Raw genomic sequence first — 26,711 nt, 5'->3', positions numbered from 1 at the left:
GGATTAATACCTCTATGGAAGGTGGTCACTCCATCTTTTGCGCGGTCGTCCGATACTTCTTTTGCCGATTGGTGACTTATCTCTTGCTATTTTGACGACACGGGTCTCCTCCATTCAACTTATGTGGTTATTCCATTCTTTTTTCTATTTTGTGTCCACTCATTTATACACTGTACTTAACATTTTCTTCTAATGTGTTCACTTCTCTTTCGATCTCTCAGCGTATTTTCTTGTAATTCTTCTCAGTACTCTCATCTCTACAGTTTCCAGCAGCCTTTGCGTTGTGGCTGTGTCGGGTCTTGTTTCTGAGGCATATGTCATTATTGATCTTACAATGGCTTTATAAATTCTTGACTTCATCTCAGTGTTACTCTGTTTCGTAATATAATGTTATTAAGGCATCCTGCCAGTCTATTTGCTATTGTACTTGATCTCTAACTTTTTTGTCCATGTCTCCATAGCTAGACATTGTAATTCTCAGTTATTTTATTTCCATTACTTGTTCAATACTGATGTCATCAATTTCTATTTTACATCTGGTTGTTTTAGTTTTCTGAGATGAGATTGTCATATTAAATTATTTTGCTCTTATGTTAAATCTGTGGACCAGTCTTTGCAGACTATCTTCATCTAGGGCTATCAATATCTCTGTCTCGGGCTGCAAAACGACCTTAATATAATAAAATTAAGAGCAGACATGAAGAGACCACAATCGGTCTCGCCTATCTGTCGCTTGTTGTGGAATAGTACCTTAAACTCTCACAAACTTCCGAAACCACTAACTTAATGAGGGCAATTGGAGTATCAGACTAGATAACTTTATTTGATACATAATTGTGTGCGTTGACTATGGTGCCGATTACCCTATTCTGGAAACGTTGCAAAATGTCGATATTACTGTGCCCCAGAGTTGGATACCATAGCTCCATATTGGTTGCAGAACAGCTTTATATTGTAGGATTTTATTATCCAAAGACAGTTGAGATCGTCCAATAAGCCGTTCAATACATCCGATTAAACTTAATCCCTAGTTGTTTTCTCTTACTGAAGATATGCTTTTTCCATATAAGCCGTCGATCAAGGTTCAAGGGCCATCCCCAGGTACTTTGGCGTCATTGGCCTGAGGAATTAGATTTTAAATTTGTATAAGAGGACAGATTTGACTATAAAAAATAAATGTCACTTATTTGGAATTAGTTTCATTTACATTTATGCACCATTTCTTGATACTTGAATTTTATCCAGATTATTTTGTAATTTTCTGGAAGCACGAGTTGGATCTTCGTGTTACGGAACACCAGATTTGATGAGATGAATATCAGAGAGATCATTATTTTGTTTGAATGAAAGTTCCTGTGAGCGAGATAAGATCTAAGTGTAACATTTTTTTTATAATTAAAATAGCACACAATTTGTAATCCCTTTTACCCCTGTTGCTGATACACCAATGGCCGTATCTGCAAATATATACGCGGGTGGTCTTGTTTACCATTAGCAAATTTTTATTGGAACCTACCGAGCTATCACGGAGTTCTCCACGTACGGATAGGTCATACTTATCAAAAGACGCCGAAGTAGAATACTTTATGGTAGGGCTTGGTTAATCCTTTTCGGGTCCAGGCGGGTTCTGTTTGATACTTTGGTAAACATAGTCGTAAAAGTACTTTATAGTGTTTTCTGTAAGAACCTTATTGAAAAGGTTCTATCCTTTCTCACGTTTCCAACTACTAGTCCCGTTATTTATCTCGAACCTTTCTATGTTCGGGGCAAGTTGTGATTTTTAAGTGGGGAATATCCCACCTTTTTTTTGGGAAGCTTGTGAAATTTTGAGAGGAAGAACGTCACTTCTGGCAGGGCAGTCTTTGAGTGAAGACGCTTGCTTCTCTTACCGTTCTCTGTGAATTTTTTCTTTAAGTGTGTATACAATTAAATATTTGAGTTTCTTAATCTAATAACATATTAGATTAAATGTGGTTATAAAGTACCTTTATTTTAATTAACTTCAGTGCTTGATACTAGTAAAGTATAATAGAGTCAGTGACGTAGTGTAGCAGTCATTTAGCGAGATTTATTGTAAGTTATCATAATCATATTAACTTCAATTATTTGGGCGAATAATATGGTAATCATTACCCAATCCTGGACGAATCAGCGTCAAACCATTTCATCACCGGTAGTTAAGGTTAACTACCGATTCAGCAATTTAATTAAAAGAACATTTAATATTTTCATTCGAACTTTCAATCAGCTATTAAGAACTCCTCACTAATAATTATTCTTCTTCTTCTTCCTATGCCGTCCCCATTAACGGAGGTTGGCGACCACATTTCTAAAAGTTTCTCTCTTTTGCAACGTGGAATAATTCGTCTACAGTCATGTTTGTCCAGTCTCGAATATTTCGCAGCCATGACTTCCTCTTTCTACTTATTCCCTTTTTGCCATCGACTCTACCCTTCATGATGACCTGCAGAAGACTATATTTATCATTCCTCAGTATGTGTCCAAGGTACGCATTCTTGCGTACTTTTATTGTTTCTCAACAACAATTATTACGAACATTTAATTCTCAGTAAGAACAGTTAATCATTAAACAACAGTGCGAGACAGTTAATTAACTTAAAACCAAGTGAGGGTTGGTTTAATTTTTATAATATATAATTCTTGTAATCTTTTTGTATTCTTTTGAATTTAACTTTAATTAACTTTGTTTTATTTGCTATTCATTTTTTTAATTTATTGTACCCGTTATCTCGATATAAGCCCATAAACATCGAAGAGAGATTTCTTTAATCAGATTTATTTGAATTTTTTTTTAAATATTATCAGGCTCTCTTCGCTGATAATTTAATTTGTGCATGATTTTATTATACTGTATTTTTAAAAGTATTTCTTAATCATAATATTGTTTATTTCTATATGTATACAACCATTAATTAATTGTTGGTGCATTTTTTTACTTGTTTACATACAGCCGCCTATACCGTATTCATTTTACAAATTCCCAATCGTCAATAGAACCACGTGTAAGCCAAACAGGGTCGTACTGATCTACGACGTATGTATCATATGATTTTTAAAAATATTTACTTTTGAAACTGTTAGTGTAAGAATTTCTTGAAATTTAATTATTAAATCACAATTAAACTAAACTCTAAAAAATAACACGATCAGTAAATAACTTAACAATAACTATAATATAAATATAACACAATATATTAACTTAAAAATCAACACGATACAATTTGAATTTAAAATGCTGGCAAGTTTGGATCTGTAACATGAGAATCTGTCTGACTTAAGGTAATAAATTATATTTAATAGCCTCTTGACGAATGAGACGGCGAATATCAACTCGTGCTCATGTTTACTGATGGGAATTTGGTAAACGAATGTACTTTATATAATTGTGTTGTTGAATATATTGTTTTGTTTTATCAATGAATTTTATTTCTCGACTCCTAATAAGTTTCCTTATAAAATAATACCTCTGAATATTTGCTTATTACATTAAATTAGTATTATACCTTCGACCAGGAGAAGGATCAGGCTGATTTAGTTTAAATTAAGTGGCGCCCTTTTTCTATCTTATCTTTGGTAATTTTACCCATCTATCTTTTTGTTTATTTCTGTATCTTTTCTAATATATCTTATCCTGTCCTATCTTAACTTATTTCGTCCGTTGGATCCATTCCCAGTTCCAAAAGCTAGTTTCGAACCCACGACTCGCTTTTCACCAACCATCTGGCTGCCGTCCGCAGCGTCTTCATTGGTGACCTTTCTAGCACCATTGAAAAAAGGTTTCCGAGGTTACATAAGTAATTGCTAATGAGGATATGGCAGGTACTTTTTCCATTTGTAAAATAGTCCGGCGTACCAAACTTTATCGAAAGTTTGTGACACATCTAAAAAAGCAACAGAGCAACACCTTTTTCCCTCCAAGTCACTGTTTATCTAGTTAACCAATCTATGGACTTGTTCTATCGTTCCATGTTTATTTCGCAACCCAAATTGATGGTCTGGCAGAATTTTGTATTCTATAATTATTTTCAACCTTTTTACATGTATCTTTTCACACACTTTGGATAATATTGAAAGCAAATTGTTTGGTCTATAGAATTAGACATCCTATAGACCTAAAGAAATCAAAATAAATATAAAGAAACTAATTACTTTAAAATCGAGAATTTCTATGTACGTTTCTATGCTCAATATCCGGAATCCGGAAGCTTTGCAGTCAAACTTCTTACAATTTAGGGTCTCACCTCTGATATACAATGTGATTTAAAAGTGATTATGAACATGAATTAAAACAAAAGAATTACATCAAAACATATTACGAACCTGGGCAATGTAAGGCATAAGATTGTTAGGAATTCCAGATGGATCTTCTCCAATAAGTCCAGATTCGTGAGCACCAACAGGATTAAAATATCTTAACAAAATTACTTTCCATTCCTAAAATACAACATTTTAATATTAGATTTAGAATCATAAATAACTGTATTCGCCAAAATAAATAGTATTGAAAGTGAACATTGTATTTATTTTTTAATTCACATAATTTATGTATCCAAAATATGCAACATTACGGCGCAAACAAGATTCATAACGATTTACCAGATTATCCAACACATTTATAAAGAGTAGATGTCCTAAACGTATGCATCAGGTGTTGTCAAATACGGTGAGTGAGCTGGGTACTTAACGTATGTTCCACGAGAAATTACTGTTTTTAAAATGTTCGTGACGCAAGGCTAGGGAGCTTATAGATGTACGGATGGTTGCACCATCCTCTTAAAACCATTGTCTATGCAAGTGCAGATTTCGTTCGCGGCAAAAATTTCGTAAATCTCTAAAAAAGATGTAATAATCTTCTATCTGTAACGCTCTTGGTTAACAATAACTGGATGCTTGTTATCGTCTTCCTCAAACTAAGGACCAATCATCCCATGCCCAGATACAGTACGCCAAATGGTAACTCGTTCACTGTGAAGTGGTTTCCCTACAATGAAATCTGGAAATTGAGTTGTTTGTCTATTGATATAACCGTTAAGGTTAATCTGAAAACCATACATTACTCAAGAAATCGGGATCTTCGTACACTAGATTCAACACTCATCCACAGTAAACTTCTCTTGCATGTTTGTTTGCAACGTTTAGTCGTTTTCCAATTTGAAAGCGGTAAGAATAACCACCACGAGATTTGAACAGTCGACGTGTGGATGTTTCAGTGCAGTATGTCGAAGACTTCGTTTTGAAGACTGTAAGATCTGACCGAGAACGCGTCCTTGATTATTGTTGGTAAGAGCTGTTTTTAGACAACCGGAAGAGCTATTGCGCTGATGTAACCAGTTTTACGAAATTTCTCAATTACACTTTTACTAGGGCTATAGTAATATATGCAGCACTTCACAAAATTGTATCTTAATTGCAGATCGAGTGAACAATCTCAAAAGAGGCTTCGTATTTTCAAAAAGCTTGCCCTGACCATTTCAATTCGGGCTCGGATTTCTACGTCCGGATTCAGATCTTCACTGATCCAGCCACTCAAGTATTTAAACTTAGGAACTTTGATTATCTCTGTATCGTATACATTTATGTGCACTGACTGATTTGGATTTAGTTTTTGAGATGTTGATTTTTAGGCCCAATACATCTCCTTTAACTGATATCTTGCTAAGCAGGCGCTGTAGGCCTTCAGGCGCCTTCTCTGAAACTATATATTGTTACTGTTATATGTTATTTGTTAATTTACCATTCACCTTAATGTCGTCATCTAAGCCTTTAAGTGCGCTTTAGAATAAACTCTCAGAGTACATGTTAAATAGCATACGGCTTAGTACGCATCCCTGTGTTACTCCACATTTAATTGGAATAGCCTTTGTTAGTATGTTTGCAAACTATACTGTTGCTACCTGGTGTTAAGCTGGAGATACACATGCCTGTTACTAGCACAATTGCATACCAGTACCTAGCAAGCACCAGCTACTATGCCCAAAATGGCAAGTGTGTACGTTAACTGGCATGCTAGCTAATTGCAAAGAATTTGATTTTTCTTGCTAGTAGCATGCTGTGAGATGCAAGGCGCATGCGTGGGGAGTGTCACTAGCATGTTAGAACGCGCGCTATCGCTACGGGCATGCCAGTAGCCAGCAGAGAACTGTCAGATTTATTGTGTTCGTGATAAAAATTAATCGTTTTATTTTTAAACTTGTTAATTTAATAAATGTTTCGTTGGGGTGATTAAAAAACCATCAAATTTATTGCTATATATAGAGAATTGGAGTGTCGTTTGAATTTTAAATCATCTCTATATAAAAATAAAATAGCCCGTGACAACGCTTACACAAAAATTCAAGAGGAAATCGATAAAGGTATTACTATAAAGGAGATAAAAGGCCAAATTAAAAAATTGCTCGCCTACCAATCCAATTTCTTACCCAAATTTTTCTCTTTTTTGAGTTCCGCTTCGGATTCATTATTAAATTTCTAACAATATCTGTGGTCATCAGCAATATTTGCTTGTTGAATTCATTCCGAATACCTTCCATGCATCCCCTTTTTTTGTTGGAAATTCAAAAACTTTTAACAAGTACTTTAGTTTCAGATGAAAACCACTCGATAATCTATTAGCACTAGCATGTGTAACAATCTACCCTGCTTTTTCGCCTTGCCAGTATAGGCAAGCGAGCTACTGGCATGCCAATTACTAGCAAATGTGTTTTGTGCTTGACAGTTACTAGTCTATGCCAGCAACTGGCATGCCAGCTACTTTCCCAATTTACTGACATGTGCGCACTCGGCTATAATATGGGTACTAAATGATTTTTTAGGTCTTGGGAGTCTAACCCTTCTCTTTTTAGAATATTTAATAGCGCACTATGTTTGACACAGTCATATGCCTTAGTCTAATCTATGAAGCATAATATACTTCTTTCCGCTGTGATCTCGGCACTTTTGCAACAGGACTGACAGCACAAACAAAGCCTTTTTGGTTCCCAACTCTTCTCGAAAGCACATTTGTACTTCGCTTAGATCTTGTTCGCATTTTCTACGTATTCGATTATGTACAACTTTTAGAAATAACTTTAATACTTGAATAATTAAACTGATTAGTCGAAATTCATCACATCTTTTTGCACCTGTTTTTTTTTTAATAGGGACAAATGTAGATTTTAGTCAATCCTCAGGTATATATCCACTGTTGTAAATAATGTTAAATAGTTTGTCTAAGATTTTTAAGTTTTCTTCGTCTATGAGTTTCAAGAACTCTGGATAAATGTCGTCTGATCCAACCGCTTTACTATTTTGTCTCCTCCTCAGAACCTCCTCTATTTCTGACGTCATTATACATAACATTACCATTTCTGTTTGATTTTTGTTACGAAAAGAGAATCTTTGAAATATATTGACCATTCCATAGTTCTTGTATTTCTTATGTGTCTAGGACTGTCTTATTATGATTGATTAACTTTGTATGTATTGGCGATTTACGTTTTTTCTGCGATTTGCTTTTTATAGAGAGTTTTATAAACAAATTTTATTGTTTCAATGTCATTCAAGACATACATAAATAATACCAAAGATTTACAACGAAATATCCGATAGGCTGTCTTGTATACATATTGTACTTGTTTACGAACGGTAGAATTTTTAAAACATTTATAAAATACAAACATTAATGTTCCGCTATAAAATATTTATAGTAGGTATTACGTTTATAATAGTTATGTATATTATTGCATAAAATTGCTGTTTTTATTTACGTGTACAAATATTTGCTTGAACTGATAAAATATTTAAACATAAAAAAGTGCTACAAAAGTGGAGCATAGCTTGGTTGCAATTTTAAAGTAGAAGTATTATTTGTTTTCAAAACATCAAAAAACATTACGTTTAGCAAGGGATTAAATATGTTTTATGTATATATGTTTTAAAGAAAAATTGAACCTTGGCGAACTTTCGGGATACAATATCGTCCATTTATATAATTGATATAAAATTACGCATTTAGTATATCATGTAAAAGTTTTGTACACAGCATAAGGATCAGAATCAAATGAAGTATTTTTAAAATAATTATTCGACGTATAAAGTGTGAATTTGAATCCTTTTAAAATTCTACTAAGCATACCTCTAAAACCAAATACAAATCGTATTTCTAAAGTCGTAAACGGGAAATGATCATTTGCTTTCGTCTAGATACATCGGGTGGTTACCATGGTCCAATTTTATTTTTATTTTCTGAAGTTTTGATGGTGTGGATTTCCATTTATTGTTCCAGTTCTCGAACAGGTGCTTTATGAAATAACTTTTTAGATCCATACTAACAGATTGGAGAGACATTTGGGTACTGTTATAATTTATGGTTTCTTTGGCATTTCGGTCGGCTGCTTCATTTCTTGCTATTCCGACGTGTGATGGGACCCAGAGAAACTTGATACTTATATCTTTAGTATGTAATTTATTTAGTTCTTCCTTTATTAGTAAATCTAATGGATGCTGGGTGTATATTTTCTTGATTAGGTGTAGTGATGACATAGAATCTGTCACGATTAACATTTTGTTCACCTTATTCGCATTTGCATGTAGTAATGTACTGGTTAAAATCGATCTTTATTCCTCTACCTAAGAAACCAAACGTTAAGAAATGTAGCGATTGTAGACTCATTAGTTTAATGAGCCATGCCGTTAAAATACTGTTGCATATTCTTCTAAACAGAATTAACAACAAGTGCGAAGAAATAATTAGTCAAGAGCAGTTCGGGTTCCGGAGATGCCTTGGAACTAGAGAAGCACTATTTTCTATGCAAACACTCCTTCAACGATGTTGGGAGGTAAGAAAACCCGTATATATGTGCTTCATTGATTTTGAAAAGGCATTTGATCGCGTTCAGCATACCAGACTAATTACTGCCTTGCAGAGCATCCAACTAGATGAGAAAGACATCAAACTTATTGCCAAACTTTACTGGAACCAAACAGCCATTATTAATACCAACAACACAGAATCAAAGCCAATCAGTATTAAACGAGGCGTAAGACAGGGCTGTGTACTGTCTCCCACCCTCTTTAACGTGTATTCTGAGAATTTATTTAGGGAAGCTTTAAAAGATCAAAAAGGAATTATCATAGGAGGAGAAATAATTAACAATATAAGGTACGCCGACGATACTGTGATTCTAGCTGAAAACATCGACGATCTGCAGGAGCTAATCAATAGAGTTGACATGGAATGCACAAATTGGGGACTGTCGATAAATATCGATAAAACTAAATACATGGTGACCAGTAAAATGGATATCGGCGCAACCCAACTGATATTAAACCAACAACCGCTGCAGAGAGTTCAGAGATTCAAATACCTTGGATGTTGGATTACCCAAAATCTGGATCCATCCTTCGAAATTCGATGTAGAATTGAACAGGCAAGAAACTCATTTCAAAAATTCAAGCCTCTATTATCCAATAACTCATTAAATTTGGAAATCCGTGAAAAGTTTACCAAGATGTTACGTGTGGTCTGTACTTTTGTATGGATGTGAAACTTGGACTTTAAACGCCGATATCATGAATAAAATCAAGGCGTTTGAGATGTGGTTGTATCGAAGGATACTAAAAATTCCATGGACTAGCAGAACCAGAAACGAATAAGTTCTTCGAAGAATGGGACATCAACGAACTCTATTAAATATTATTAAGAGGCGTAAACTAGAATATCTTGGACATATAATCAGAGGACCAAGATATGAGTTCCTTCGGCTAATTCTCAACGGTAAAATCGAAGGAAAGAAATGGATAGGACGGAAGAAACTCTCTTGGTTGAGGAATTTGCGGCAGTATACAGGTTTGACAGCGGACCAATTGCTACACGTAGCGCAAGACCGAGATCAGTATAACAATATTATAAGCATGGTAGTCGCCGACGTTCCGTAGGGATATGGCACTCTAAGAAGAAGAAGATGTAGTAATGCTTGGTAGATTGCATAAAGTTCTCCTGTGAATACGGTTGCAGTATCAGGAATTCTATGTTTGAGAATCTCTGTGTTGTTAATTATTGCCACCCCGACTCCATTTTCAGTTTTAGAAGCGTCTGTGTAGTATACTGTGTAATCGGAATGAGAGTTGATTAGATCTCTGAAGTGTTGTATGATAAGATTGGGGTTAGTGCTATTTTTTTTGGAATTGTAATAGACTACATTTGAGTATTGGAATTTTTACAATCCAAGGTGGACATGAAGATATATTTTTGTATTGATGTAAGGGTGGAAATTGCTTCCAGTTAAGTAGTTTCATTGCATGATGGATTCTGCGGGAATATGGAAGATTAAAATTTGACGAGTCATTCTTCATAGATATGTTTAAAATGTTATTTATTGGAATTCTTTTATTTACATGTATGTTAAAAGTCTACGAAGCTTTAGCGTGGGTTCACCTATTTCGGTTTGTATGCTATTTATCGGAGTTGTTCTGTATGCCCCAATTATAATCCTTACGGAGGTGTTATGTAACGTATCCAAAGGTTTTAACGTAGTTTTGCTGGCAGATGCATATGCTACACATCCGTAATAGATCTTGGAACGAATTAAGGATCTATATAACATAAGCAGTGTTTTACCATCAGCACCCCAAGTTCTATGAGCTAGGTACTTTAACAAATTAAGGCCATTTCGACATGAAAGAACTAATGAATATGACTTTTCCAATTTAACTGTTGATAAAATATTATTCCTAGGAATTTTATTTCGTTTGTATAGGAAAGATTTTGATTCTCAAGAGTGAGGTTTGGTTTATCCTCGACATGTTTCTTTGAAAATACACTCACGATCATAAAATTCGGGTCACCTTGAAAATTTCAAGTTTCTTGAATATTTTTGCATCTGGTGCAGTAATAACCTTTTTTTTAGGCTAATGTATTTTTTTATTTGTCATCAATGTTTGTTTTGAAAGAAAAAAAAACGGTTTTTTTATTGAAAAAGCAGAAAACAAACCAAATTGTTGAAACAGACATAGAAACGGAAAAATACAGAACGTGGTAAAACATCAGTGGAATTTAAATGACTAATATCGTGTATTGCCTTCCTTTGCTCTAATAACATCTTGCAGACGACGGGGCATACTTTCAATTTTTCTTCGGATCACATGTTGTGGTATGTTATTCCACTCTCTCACTAACAGATCCTTAAGCTCCTGTGCGTTGTTAGGAAGAGGTGTATGGGTTTGAATACGTTTTTTCAAATCGTCTCAGAGATGTTTGATGGGATTCAGGTCCGGTGACCTAGCTGGCCAGGGTAACCTCGTAATTCCAACCTCGTCCAAGTATTGCATACTGATCCTGGCAACGTGCGGTCGCGCGTTGTCCTGCATAAAAACGGTGTCTTCTCCAAGCCCTGCCATAGTGGGCATAACATGTTCTGTCAGAATCTTCGTAATGTACCTTCGTTAGTTAAGGACCCATTTTCGATGAAGGGTAATTCTGTGAGGAAGTCGGAAGATACACCTCCCCAAGCCATGACCGAGCCTCCACCAAATGACATTCTTGGAGCAATGCAAGCTTGTGAAAATCGTTCATCGGTTCTCCTCCAAACTCTTACACGTTCATCGGATCCAGTTAGGCAGAAACGGGATTCATCTGAGAATAACACTTTGCTCCAATCATTAATTCCCCAATGCGCGTATTGTCGAGCAAAAGCTAGTCGTGCAACTCGATGCGCCCGGCGAAGTGGCGGTCCTGTAGCCATGACCCGAGAAGATAGTCCAGAAGAACAAAGTCTTCTCCTGACTGTTGCAACGCTAACATTGTAATTTCGTACTTCCTGTAGACGATTTCGACGCATAGCCGCAGTTGAGGTCCGGTTTCGTAAAGCCTGAAACACCAGGAAACGGTCATCTCGTGCCGTTGTCGTTCTTCTTCGTCCAGAGCCAGGTCGTCTGGTTAGCAAACCCGTCTCCTGAAAGCATTGAAGCACTCGTTGAACCGTAGAAAGGCTTACTCCAACAGTTCTTGCGACTGTTGCGCTTGTGTCTTCCACAAGCGCAACAATGCGTGCCGTTTCAACAACTGTCAAAGGCATTTTTGGCAAAAAATAAACACTAATAATGGCACTAATGAACACTAATGGTGGCAATAATAAACGTTTGTTTGTTGCGTTTGAACAGAAAGTCGAAGTACAAATGGGACATTTAAAACAAGCGGCAGTTACAAGTAGTGTTCATTTTGGAAAGTGTATAGTTTTCCGCGAAATCGGCATTATTGGAATTATTTGTTACAACGGAAACCGCTAAGCCGATAACAATTCTCAAAAACATGCATTAGTTTGTATTTGTGTTAGTATTATTTACGATAAAGCTCGTTAAAAATGAAATAACGGTGATTTTCAAGGTGGCCCGAATTTTATGATCGCGAGTGTAGTATACATTTTGTTTTATTGGAACAAAAACTAAAACCAGACCTTAGGGACCAATTTACTAGTTTATTTAAGTGTTCTTGTAATATTGACGCCATATTATTAACGTTCTTGCCTTTGATGTAAAGAATCAGGTCATCAGCATATATAATAGTCTTGCCTGAACAGGTTTCGCAATGATTTTTATTATATCGTTTATTGCTATTAAAAATAGAGTAGGACTGATAAAATCGATCCTTGTGGGATTCCATTTTGTTGTTCTCTAATATAAAATATAGCACCGTTTGCTCGGACTTGAAATGTTCTTTGAGTTAAAAAATTACTTATGTAGGCCAAAATATTTCCTTGATATCCCAGCTTTTTTAGAATGTTCAATATACGGTGTTTCCATACTGTGTCAAACGCTTTAGTTATGTCAAAGTAAATTGCCATACATTTTTGGTTATTTTTAAAAGCTTCGCGAATAGCGTTTTCCAGAAGATCGATAATGTTGTCGTTTGTAGATCTGCCTGGTCTAAATCCAGCTTGTTCGATGATAAGTTGATCATTGTGTTCCAAGGTCCACATTAATCTTTTGTTAACTATTTTTTCCATACGTTTACATGAGGAACATGTTAATGAGATAGGGCGATATGAATCTGGGTGTAATTTATCTTTATTTGCTTTGATAATCGGGATAACGATGGCTTTTTCCAGATTTTTGGGAATGATTATTGTGACCAAATAATATTAAAAATTTTGAGCAGCAAAGTTTCTCTTTGTTTGGAGTGTTTTAGTCCTTTCCATTTACCAAAATAATCTTATTTTTAATAATAAATTTTCTAAGAATATTAAAAATTTTCGTTTTTTAACAGAATTTTGTCTGTGTTTAACAGTGTTTTAGTTAATTTAATTCTTTCTTTATGTTGTTTGTTTGTTTTTATCAATAAATTTCTTAAAAAGTATCAAAAATTGTGTTTTTTAACAACCAAAAAATTGTGTACATATATTTGACCACCAAACAATTGGATTCTAATCAATTGCATTCAAATGACCTTAAACTGTTAGTGAGCACATATTTAACCACCAGAAGTAACCTACTTACAACACTATAAGCCACATATACAGTTAATTCAAACGTAATTATTTGAATACAAAGTGATTTCCATAGTTAGGTCCGTTAATTTCCTTAAGATAAATTGGACCATTCAGGTACTTTTCTGGTGGCTACATATTTAGCCATAAAGCGTTAATAGTTATTTAACCAACAAGTGTATTAATAAGGGCGATTAACAATTGAAATATTTTAACGCGTGAGCGAAGCGAGCGCGTTAATGTTCGAAATTGTTAATCGCCATTTTAATTCACGAGTTCGTTACAAAACTTTTCCGTTGACCGTACTTTTCAGAAATAAAGATATCTTAGTTTAAATATTTATTTACTTAACGATAAACAACAATTTTTTCAGCTTTCATTGACTTTATTCAAAGTTTCCTTAGTGGTAGTTTTATTAAAGTAAACATTAATATTCGAAATGATGCAATTACTGAAATTAAAGGAAGATATTAATAAATGATTATCTGCTGTATAGCATTTTGACAAATTTATATTTAAGTGTTCTTGGACCTCTGTAAATTCTGTGATAGAAGAAGTTAAATTCTGGTGGAGTTAAATTAAACTCTTCGTCAATATCCATCCTTTGATTTTTCAAATACAGAGAATTTTAAACAATAAAGTAAATAATGACATACAATGACAGCTAACAGCGGATACTTCATTTTAAATTAATTTTTTAGTGGGAATATAAATAGGTATATGTTTGGTTGCATACACCACAGGTCACTGCCAATCACAGAGCCTTTAATTAATTTATGCAAGCAATGTATGCTGTGTTGCCTATAATAAAATCGTTCTTTAATAGAAAATCATTCATTAAACCCTATTCATTCTACAAATTTCCAATCGTCAATAGAACCACGTGTAAGCCAAACAGGGTCGTACTGATGTACGACCTATGTATCATATGATTTTTTAAAATATTTACTTTTGAAACTGTTAGTGTAAGAATTTCTTGAAAATTAATCATTATATCACAATTAAACTAAACTCTAAAAAATAACACGACCAGTAAATAACTTACCAATAACTATAACATAAATATAACACAATATATTAACTTAAAAATCAACACGATACAATCTGAATTTAAAATGATGGCAAGTTGGGATCTGTAACATGAGAATCTGTCTAATAAATTATATTTAATAGCCTCTTGACGAATGAGACGGCGAATATCAACACGTGCTCATGTTTACTGATGGGAATTTGGTAAACGAATAAACTTTAATAGAGGTCATTAATCAATGATTTTGAGGGTGTTAAAATTGATCATAAATGGACGGTCGACGGAAAAGGGTTTTAAACAAAAATGATAGGTATATTTCCCTTTATCTAAGGTGTCGATAAAAATTAGGTTAAAGCATATTTGATTCAGTTATCTATTTTTTTCTGTTTATTCTATTCTATTTATAAATTTATAATAGGTACTTACTAGTTCTTAAGCGAAGCTTAGAAATTATTATATAATATGTTTTAGGCTAATCTTCGTACAAAATTGTGTTTCAAAATTGATATGCTTATTTTCATACTTTTTTTGTAAGTATAATAAAATGAGTTTTTTTTTTCAAAAAATCGTTATGATTTTTAAGCGCTTATTCGAGTTTCTTTATGCTTTCAAAAACTGAACTCTAATTATAATAGTTGAATAAATGAGAAGTAAATGCGTTTAGTGAAATTATAGAAAAGACCTGCCAGAACAAATATAATATTGTAACATAAACTTTTATTGAATTAGACAAATCCTTGACTGCATTCGAGGTATTTACAAACATTTACATTGACGACCTTAATCGGCAATTTGTTTCTTTTTCTGATCAGATTAAATCATTCGCATATTTCAATGACCTTTACCAAATTACTTTATCTACTTCTAAAAATACTACCAATGTTATTTGTTTTATACGTTTTTAGCAATAGAAAGGTTATCGTATTGGGATTTAATTTAAACTTTTATGAAGTTGGTGAATTCGACTGACTAATTTACAATTTTACGACAACTTTTTCACCAAGAACGCATTATTCTCAAGTGATTTTACGCAAAATTTAGTACTTGCTTGTCCATGGTTTACACATGTTTGAAACTATCACACATGTATTTCCTATTCGATGCCATTCATTTTTAAATTGCGACCAAGATTTTTCGTTGATTGAAAAGCATAAAAAATCTGAAACCGTCGAAATGCCTAAAGAATGGGAAAACGTAATCAAGAATGCTAAGAGCAAACCATCACCGTTTACCGTAACATGTTAATCACTCTATGATATTTAACATTTCAGAAGCAGTAACTCCATTTTTTATTAGATCAGATCGACTTCCAGTGGAAATCAAAACTGCGCGAATGTTGAGATATTCAGTTGATGAACCTGGGGTTGTTTTAGTAAGACAGACTTAGACAGGTAGCTGGGAAAAATCACTTATAAGAAACAAACGTGGTATATCGAAATTGTTTGAATTTAAACCGTTATATAGTACGCGTTTGGATATTCCTCAGGGAAAAAAAGAAAACCTTAGAGATTTAACCCAATATTTGAAAAAAATAGAGGCTCAAAACTTTTATAACGACTGGTCATCAGTCTGTAAAGATTACCGATTTAGACGATAACAGCAGTGGTGTAAGTGATGAAGACTAAATATTTTGTTTCAAATTTCAACAATTTCATATTTCAATTTTTTCACATTTCAGATAAAAGTTTTAAATATAAAGTTATAAATTAATGAAAATTTCCTGCAAAAACCCCATAAATATGTCAAATGAATAAATGTCCTTCATAAAAAAACCAAAAGAAAAAATAATGTTATTTATATTGTAAACTGTGTGTAATCATCAAAATAATAAATCACTAATTTGAGAATTTCCGTAAACTTAATACGGTTAAATTAAATAACTTTTTTTTTTAAATATCTTCAATGTTGTAAATAATGACAAATGGGGTTTTTGAAAAGAACGCCTCATTTTTTTATGAAGGTATGTGAAATCGCTAGTCTATGCTGATGGAAGACGCGAATGGCGATTTTGACACTCGCCACGTTACTCCCAATATACGGTCACACATGCTGCAAAATGTAATCAACAATTGGAAATCCCGATAGACTAATCTTACCGCAAACTAATTTAGGTAAAAAAATTGCAATAAACTGAAAATTAATCAATAGAAATGTATGAGACCGTATTTGTCATTTTATTTTTCTTTCATTTCTTGGTAAAAAATTAATACATTTAGGTTAACGTATTAAAATGTCATATAATTTATTTATCAAATCAAACACTTATTATATTATTACAATATTATTATATAAACAAAGTATATTCGTATTATATACAAAGTATTAACAGAAACTTACCGGATCTGACGTGCATACGTCCTTCAGGACCTCTTCAACGAAATATTTTGATTTTCCGTAAGGGTTGGTACACCCTTGTCCAGTTGGATGGTTTTCAGTAATAGGCAAGAATTGTGGGTCACCATAAACAGTAGCTGACGATGAAAAAACGACTTTTTTGACACCATTAGCAGCCATAACCTGCAATAATATAGGTGGTAAAAACTTACATCCAAAATGTAGGAAACTATGGGTTAAGTATTAGAAACAGCCGAGGCAAACGTTTAATAGATTTTGCAACCGAAAACAGTTTGGCCATTGTAAACACAATGTTCAAACATCATGCTCGTCGTTTATCGACGTGGACCAGCCCAAATGGAGAATACAAGAACCAAATCGACTACATATTGATTAGAAACAGATGGAAGACATGTTTTACAAACGTAAAAATTAAACCAAATGCTGAATGTGGATCCGATCATAAAGTGTTATGGGCTTGCTTCAAGATGAAGCTAAAAAGAACAATGCCGCACCAAAATCAAAACAGGCTGGAGATTTCAAATCCGAAAACATTTAGAGATGCATTAAAGGAAACTAGTATGTTGAACACACAAGACATCCCAGAAGAAATGTGGAAAGGTTTCAGAAATGCCATAGAAACCTCTGTAAAAAGAACCAGAACCGAAAAAAAGATCATCAAGAGAAAACACTGAATGACAGACAGAACGCTGCAACTTCTCGAAGAGCGAAGGAGAATCAAATTTCTTATATATCAAAACGACAGCAACAAAAACGAATTAGCAAGGTTAAATAGAGAAATTAAAAGAGCATGTAGGGATGATAAAAATAAACATATAAATGAAAAATGCGAAGAACTAGAGAGACATGCAAACCGGTATGAATCCCATGAGTTATACAACAAAGTCCGATATCTATCCAGGGAATTTAAACCAATCACACAAACAATAATGGATCAAAACCAACATATTATAAATGACGAGAAAGGGATTGCGGAGGTATGGAGAAAATATTGTCAAAGAATATATGCAGATGATCCCCAGAATGCAAATCACGACGAGTTCACTGCAGAGAGAGAACCAAACATTCTAAAGTCAGAGGTAGAAATAGCAATCAAAAGTTAAAAAATAGAAAATCTCCTGGCGCAGACCAGATCACCGCAGAAGTTTTAAAAGAGACTAGAGATGTTGTAGTAAATGTTATGCATATGATCTGCAAAAAGATTTGGGAAACCGGAGAGTAGCCCAACGACTCGACAACATCCACTTTCATCCCTATATTCAAAAAAGGAACTCCGCTAGATGGCAGCAGCAACAGAACGGTAAACCTAATATCCCATACAAGCAAGGTTCTACTTCATGTAATACATGAAAGACTAAAAGCTTTTCTATTGCCTTAGATATCAGAAGAACAAGCGGGATTTGTCCCAGGAAAAGGCACAAGAGAACACATCCTTAATGTCAGACGCTAATAAAAAAAACTCGTGAATTTAATACTCCTATGCTTACATATTTGCTTTGTGGATTACACAAAGACCTTCGATAAAGTCAAATGGCAGCAGCTATGGTCCATACTAGCGGAAATGGGAACACCCCACCACTTAATTCAACTAATTAGAAGTCTATATGAAAATAATAAGTGCACAGTAAAAATAAACAACACCCATTCCGATCATTTCAGAACAGAGGCAGGTGTCAGGCAGTGATGCATAATCTCGCCAACTCTGTTTAATATCTACAGCGAACACATTATGCGAAAGGTACTAGACGGATGGAAGGGTGGAATATCAGTAGAAGGTCAAAAAATCAGTAACTTCAGATATGCTGATGACACTTTAATAATCGCGGCAAATCAAGAAGAAATGGAAGAGATAATGAGATGCCTGGAGGAGAAAAGCAAAACATATGGACTAAAGCTAAATAGGTGTAAGACAAAGATCATGATAGTAGACAGAGCTCGAAATAATCTTCAACACATTAAAGAAATTGGGGGCTTTGAAGTTAGTAAATAGTTTCATATACCTGGGGTCCCTAATAACAAATGACGGAGGGTGGGACAGAGAGATACGTAGAAGGTTGACTATTGCTAGAACAGTTATGATGAAACTGGTAACAATTTGGAAAAATTCTAGCATAACAATACACACAAAACTAAGGCTGGTAAGGGCACTCATTTTTAGAGTTGAAGGAAAGAAACCTAGGGGAAGATCTCCAAGCCGTTGGGTAGATCAAACAAAAATATTGATTAACCAAGGGTTACATGAAGCCGAACAACTAGCCCAGGACAGGGAAGGATGGAGGGAAATCGTGAAAAAACTGTAAAGGCCTGATGGTGTCACCACATCCCAAAAGGGATTAGGGCTGAGGAGGAGGAAAAACTTACAAAATTAATGGGAAACAATTATGGGATTTATGAAGAATAAAAATACATTGGATACGTGATACCATTAACGAGTCCTATTAAATCCAGAAATATGGATTTAAACAAACGAATATTGAGAAAACATGTATAGAAACCTTATACTATGTACCTACTGGAATAAGTCTTACCCCCCCCCCACTTATTAACTAATTTGTATTAGCACCTAAGCACCTAAGCAAAACGGATCGATTTTTAAAATAATCGTAGTATAGCATAGCATCAATGTTTCGAACTTTACGCGATCCCTCTGAAGGTGACAATCATAACTTTAATTTTTTTAAATAGAAAAGTGTGACACCTCATTTAAAAGCTTTTGAAATACTGATTTCAAAAATGTGTAATACTTTGGTTCGAAAATTTATAGAATCTAAATTATGAGAAAGAAGTTCAATGTACCTACGTACCTCTAGATCTGGTCAAAAAACTTACCTTATAATCTTCTTTCGTTGCAAGCAACTAAATTTTTTTTTTGACAGCTATCATAAATAAATATTATTAATAACTTTGGTTTTGTAGCTATTTTAAAAAAAATTTAAAAATGGTACAACCTCGTAATTTACAAGATGCAAAATGATCACAATTTATGGTGAAGCTCAAAGGAATTACTGTGAGTCGGTAAGAATTTTTAATGATCGCTATCCTGACCGTCTAATAGACAGGCACTATTTTAAGTCAGTTGTAAGCAAATTTTTGGAAACTGGTAGTGTTCGAAACGGACAGGAAGAAAACGTCTATCTGAAGATAAACAGATTTCTGTGTTAAGTGAGTTTGTCGTTAATCCGTCTACTTCTACTACAACTGTTGCTCACGTTTATGAAGTAGATCAGAAAACAATTTTAAAGATTCTGAAGGGAAATAAATTTCATCCTTACAAAATAAAATTTTTTTTAAGAATTAACAGATGATGACCGAGACAGACGGATGGAATATTGCGAAACCATAACAAATAATATTGCACAGAATCTTAATTATCTTCAACACATTTGTTAGTGACGAAGCAACATTTTTTAATGGGCTGGCAATCAATGATATAATTACAAATCATCCGCAAGAGTTCCCTCAAAACATCATATTTCACCAAGACGGAGCTACGCCTCACTATGCCGTCAGGGTGCGAAATTATCTAGATAATGTTTTTCCGGCAAGATGGATTGGCTGACGGGGACATATAGAGTGGTCACCAAGATCTCCTGACTTAACTCCACTAGATTTTTTCTATGGGATTACTTAAAATCCAAAGTGTATCAGACACAACCAGATACAATTGATCAACTACGCCAAAGAATTATCTTAGAATGCCGTATTATTGTTCAAACAATGTTGCAAAAAGGTAGAGAAGAAACAAGAAATAAATTGTATTACTGCCAAGAAGCAAATGGGAAATATTTTGCACACGTTTTACATTAAAATAAGTTTTAGCTATTAATTACTCTGCAATTTGTTTATTCAGTATTAATTGTCACTCGTAGTTCGTTACGTATCTTGAATAATTAATTTAGTTGTAATAATTTAGACTGTAATAAATATCGTTTACTTCTATTTATAACAAAATCTCTTCTACCATCTATAACACATTAACACAAACGAACAAAAATTTATTAAATTGTTGCAAGATACGTATTAAAATTCTTTCCCGCATAATTTAAATTCTATTTTCGAATTAAAGTATTATACATTTTTTTAAAGCTTTTAAACGAGGTGTCACATGATGTACTTTTATCAAACTGTCTACAAATTTAATTTTCGATTATACAAATCAGTTAAAAGATGCACTATCTTCGGTTTATAGAATGGTATGCCTTTTAAAACCTATGAAAATTGTAACATGTTAACCAGTAAACATACTTACCTCAAAGAGTGTAGCGGATCCACCAACATTGTTGTGATAATATTTTAAAGGTATACTAACGGATTCCCCAACTGCCTTCAAGGCAGCAAAATGTATTACCGCATCGATTCTATGCTAAAATTTCAAGAAATCGAAGATACAAAATTAAAAAACCTGAAAACTACGTTGTGCTGAAAGAAACGTTTAATTCGGAGTGTTATGAGTTAGTAATTGTTAATTAAATGCGTTCAAAGAAAAATCTGGAAATAATAGATTAAAATTATCTAAAAGTTTATAGCACTCGTAAATGGTTTTTAGTACAAGAACGTAAATGGACAACACAACAATTATGAGTTTTCTAATTAAAATGACCAAAAAACAACTTTACACAAAATATAATTGTATTCTGCAATTGCATGCAATATGAAATTGCAAAATGAGAAGTAAATATGTAAAACAGTAAAAATTATTTATTCACTGGGCTGTTATTCGCGATTTAAAGAAAGAAAAATATTACTGGGAGACTTTAATGACCGATACCCGTCGGCGAAATAGCGATAAAATAATTCTATAAAAGCTCAATGACATCTAAACTACCAACAAAACAAAAATCCATAATAGACTACATAATAATGCAAGAAAATTCATTAATTAGAACAACGTATCTGGTTTTATAGAACTGGATTTCTTGGAATCCTTACGCGATGTCGGTCTGGAAGGAAAATATTTAATAAAAAAAACTTAGGGTAGCACCAAACAGCGAAAATCAGAGATAAGGAATCTAGCAATATAATTATATATGCATCAAGAAGTCAGACAGAACTGCGTGTTGTTACTTACTTACTTTGTCCTCTTTCTTGCATTTAAAAATCAGATATCCCTCCTAGGAGAAAATCTCGATTTCAGAAACTCCGTGTTTTACTTGGGAGTTCATTTTAGCAGGACTCTTAACTGAAACATTCACGTCAAAAAGACCCTATACATGGTAAGAAAAAGAGCTAAACTCCTCAGGCCTATCATCGAATACAAGGCGTGTGTCTACGCGTCACTAAACAATCGCCAAACCAACGCCATTGTGGCATCAGAAAGGAAAATCCTCAAAAAGTGCATGAGGAAACATGCAGATTTTCGGTCAGCGTTTATACACCAAATTGCGAATCTACCATCAATAAAGGACAGAGTCCGCTCCCTCAGCAAAAGATACGTCCTCCAACAGAGTTAAGCGAACTCTAAGGACTCCTTGTCACCGCCGAGAGCATATACTCACCAAGCTCTCCCAAACAAAAGTTCCATTCCCCCCAGCCACACTTTGCTCGTAACGAACTTCCTGATAAGTATTAGGACATCCTCGAAACAACCCCCTCAAATATCGCAGATAAAATACCTACACAAAAAAAAAACGCTGATTCAGAGCCGTTCCTAGTATGGCTGGTACCACCGCATAAATCTTCTGCTCATGGCTTAGTTGGCCAGTCTATATTCTCCCACTCTTAAAGCCCCCGCTCTATAGCAGCATACCACTCTAAAAAAACTACTCACTCGCAACTAACGTTGCTCGCTCCCCTCAAAGGCTTCCGCAAAAAAAGGAGCAGCCCCTCCTTGAAGAAGCGTAAGCTTAAGCAAGGCACTAACGTTCACATTGATTGATTGAACTTAAAAAAATCCATGGATGAAAATAGTGATGACAGAAAACTAAATGGTATCCAGTCATTCACTACGAGGGTGGATTGATATAAAACTAGCCTTTGATAGAAAAAACAAGTTTTTGGAATTAAATCGATTTATTTCTCAACATAGTCCCCTTTTAGCTTGATACACTTAGTAAAACGATGTTCCAATTTTTTTATCCCACCCGAATAGTACTTTTGCTCGAGCTCTTCAAAATAGGCCGAAGTTTCAGCGACGACTTCATCATTTGTTGCGAAACGGCGTCCTCCGAGCCATTTTTTTAGGTTTTGAAACAGGAAAAATTCGCTGGCGACAAGATATGGGGAATATGGTGGGTGTTCAACAAATTCATATCCCAATTCGTGTAATTTTGCCATGGCGGCGGCCGATCGGTGAGCCGGTGCAATGTCTTGGTGAAAGAGCACTTTTTTGCGTTCCAAACCGGGGCGTTTTCGACGCAATTCGGCATCGAATCGATCAAATAATGCTGCGTAGTACTCACCATTGATTGTTTTTCCTTTTTCCAAGTAGTCGATGTGGATGATGCCCTTCGCATCCCAGAAAACAGTCGCCATCACTTTGCCGGCCAAATGTGCACTCTTTGCCTTCTTCGGCGGCCCTTCGCTGCGTTTGCGCCACTGTTTCGACTGTTCTTTGGTTTCCGGTGTGTAATAGTGCACCCTGGTTTCATCAACGGTGAGAAATCGGCGAAAAAAATCCTTCGTATCGCGCCGTATCATCGCCAAAAGTGTCTCCGAAGTGGTCACACATTTTTGCATTTAATCGATTGCCAGCAAACGCGGCACCCATCGCACGAATAGCTTTTTCATGTTCAAATGATGGTGAATGATGTTGTGTACGCGTTCGTAGGAAATGTTTAGGACCTCTATTAACTCGCGGAGCTTAATTCGAGGATCTACCATAATCATGTCATGGACTTTGTTGATCATTTCCGGCGTGGTGACTTCATTTGGCCTTCCGGGACGCTCATCATTAAAAACACTCGTACGACCACGAACAAATTCAGCTTTCCCAAATTTTACTGTTGCTAACGAAGGTGCAACCTCACCATAAACTTCGTCCAGGTCGGCTTTGATTTGCACATTCGTTTTACCCTTGTTGTGGAGTAACTTAATCACCGAACGATACTCAACTTTTTCCATTTCTCCGAAAACACAAAATGTGCTGGCTTTTCACGGCTGTAAAAACCAAAGTAATTGTTTTTAAAACTTAAAATTTTGACAGACGTCATGTCATGAATGTCAAATGTCAACACCGAAACCAATTCGGTATCAAGTAGCGCCATCTATCAAAGGCTAGTTTAATATCAATCTATCCTCGTATTATGGTGTTGATACTATACTTACAGAGGAATCAAGACAGAAAATAGAACGATTCCTTACGTATGACTATAAACAGCAACTATTGGAACAAGTTTACGAATATAACTATAGGATCCCGGATTAACTGTAAACTGGATCTGAAAAAAGGACAAGACCAAATTTTTTTCTGTGATCCACATCTCGACTTACAGCTCAGATTAAAGTTGACAAAACTTTACATTTGGTCGACCTTCTTCTAGGAAATAGAAACGTGAATTCTGAAAATAGCAACTCTAAACAGAGAGTGGTTGAGAAGTAGATACTCGTATATCGAATAATTATGAAAATATAGCAAAATAATGCACTCCAACAAATGAATCCTGAAGCGAAATCACTCAAAATAGGACAAATCCGGAGACATTAATCTTCTGTTGTGTGTTGTCATCGCTAACCTCCATTAGTTAAGAGTACGTGAAAAGACTTCTTATAATTTAATGCAAAACCATATGTGTTACAATCTATGAAAACCCTAAACTGCAGTAAACACACTTTAAAAAAACGACGGTCTTTAATTAAGTTCAATGAGTTTTCAAATTATCAATATAAATGCCATTAATTTCACTTTCCAATGCGTTATTGAAGACGAACTACGAATAAATGTTAAATATTAGTGGGGATAAAATGCTGAGTTGTCTTACTTCTGTTCTTATTTAAAGCTCTTGGGAATTATCCTGGCCAATCCTGATGTTTGCAAGTTAATGCCTACTGGATTTTTAACGATACGTAGGTTTTTACCATTAATACCTACCTTCTGAAGAATGGCTATCATTTCAGTATGTTTTACTCGATCAAAGGCCTTCTCAAAGTCATAAAATACATAAACTGGATGGCCGACATATCTGCATCTCTGTACCATAACCTGAATACTAAATAGTACTTCTCTGGTTCCAATGGTATTGCTAAATCCAAACTGCGTGTCACTAAACAAAATTCCTTGAGGTATGTACATCCTTGAATACAAAATTCGAAGAAATATTTTTAAAACATAGCTCATCAAGGTGATGGTTCGTTAGTCACTACATCTTTTCGCATTTGCTTTTTTAGGTATCCTCACAAAAGTCGACAACAGCCAATCCGTTGGTACATAGCCAGTTTCATGAATTTTATTTAAAAGTTGAAGAAGAGATCTTTTACCTGAACTTTTGAAGAACTTTATTTCACTCGGTATTTCATCCGGCCCCGTTGCTTTTCGTATCTTTGCTAATCTTAATTCTCGTTCAATTTCGTCCATAGTTATGTAAGGTACAACTTGGTGTCTGAGGCTGGAGTAGGCGTTTCATGGATAAAGTGGAAGCATATAGGTTCTACAAGAACGTTGGCGTAATGAGGCGGCGCAGCGTATACGTAATAACGATTAATATTGGTAAACAATATCGTATTAAAATGTATTTTTTATAGTTTGTTTCATTTATTTTGTACTTACACATATTCGCGGCATAGTTATGAAACATCCCTTGTAAATAAAGAATTTTTACTGTATACCTTCTTTAAACTTTCATTCCCTATCCGAACTATTTTATTTACAAAAGGTTTTCTGGACCCCGTCACATTTTATTCATTTGTTACGTAACTAAATATAAAATTACTAGACCCAATAATTTATCAAAAATATTCTTTGTCAAAATCGCCACATTAGTTCACATCATATTGTCATTTTGTTGAAGTTAGACCGGTCTTGATTCTAAATAAACCAAATTTCTTAAGCTACGCCCACAGCAGTTCACTTTAAACAGCAAAGAAATATTTAAGATACGTTGTTGAGAAAAACTGGTAGAGCTGGTATAAACCAAGCAACGTTTTTCTCGCAAATCAATTACTTTTCTTTTAATGACTTGTTTTTCCCTTGAGATAGATAATTAGAGAGATGTTAATAATTTATTGAATAAATCTATTTTAAATAAATTTACAAAGAAAACTCAAAATGGACTGCTATGTAAATAGAACTCGTCATTTAATTTGTTTCGAAAAAAGACTCCAACAAAACATGGATGAGTAACATCAACTCTGATGTGGTATTCATATGCCGCATTTACGATGCTCTCGATAGATAACAACAAACTAATTAGTAAAGATTAGACAAAAAAATAGAAGTGACAAAATATAAACAACAAAAAATTTCTAAAATTAGATTTAAATTCATTTCCCAGATTAGTCCAGTTAAAGGCATCCAAGAAATTAAAGCACACAAGGATTTTAAAAATTATCATTCGATCCGTGTTTTGATTCTGTAGAGATAAAACAACGCCTAGCAAAGGCCAGGTCAGCATTTATTAAAATTATTTCGATTTTTAAAAGTCGAGATCTTATATATCGTCGCTTAAGATGCAAAAGCTCGTAACCCACACTTTTATCGAAATGGCGATTTCCAAGACTTCTCCACGTACTAGTTTTTTTACATCAATAATTATTTGTTTTACATTCTGCAAACATGTTGATCGCCTAATGTAAATGTGATTTTATATCACCCCAAAGAAAAAAATCTAACGGAGTAAGATCCGGAGAAAGAGCAGGCCACTCTATGAATCCTCTACTTCCAATCCATCGATTTGAAAAATTCGCATTAAAAA

The 26,711-nt window shown here is 34.5% G+C and overlaps 1 protein-coding gene across 4 annotated transcripts in view; it reads right to left on the bottom strand.

Annotated features, from left to right (window-relative positions):
• The window catches only part of Gale (UDP-galactose 4'-epimerase), a 45,919-nt gene that overhangs the window by 8,169 nt on the left and 11,039 nt on the right, over positions 1-26,711 (bottom strand). For all 4 annotated transcript variants that reach the window (XM_072535460.1, XM_072535459.1, XM_072535461.1 and 1 more), the window contains exons 3-5: positions 21,116-21,229; positions 16,849-17,028; positions 4,342-4,455 (exon numbers count right to left, since the gene is read on the bottom strand). In XM_072535460.1, coding sequence (XP_072391561.1) covers positions 4,342-4,455; positions 16,849-17,028; positions 21,116-21,229 — 408 coding nt within the window. The remainder of the gene's footprint in view (positions 1-4,341; positions 4,456-16,848; positions 17,029-21,115; positions 21,230-26,711) is intronic.

The sequence above is a fragment of the Diabrotica undecimpunctata genome, chromosome 6 (genome assembly GCF_040954645.1).
Source record: "Diabrotica undecimpunctata isolate CICGRU chromosome 6, icDiaUnde3, whole genome shotgun sequence".
Classification (NCBI taxonomy): Eukaryota; Metazoa; Arthropoda; class Insecta; order Coleoptera; family Chrysomelidae; genus Diabrotica; species Diabrotica undecimpunctata.
This window is presented reverse-complemented; position numbering and strand designations above follow the sequence as displayed.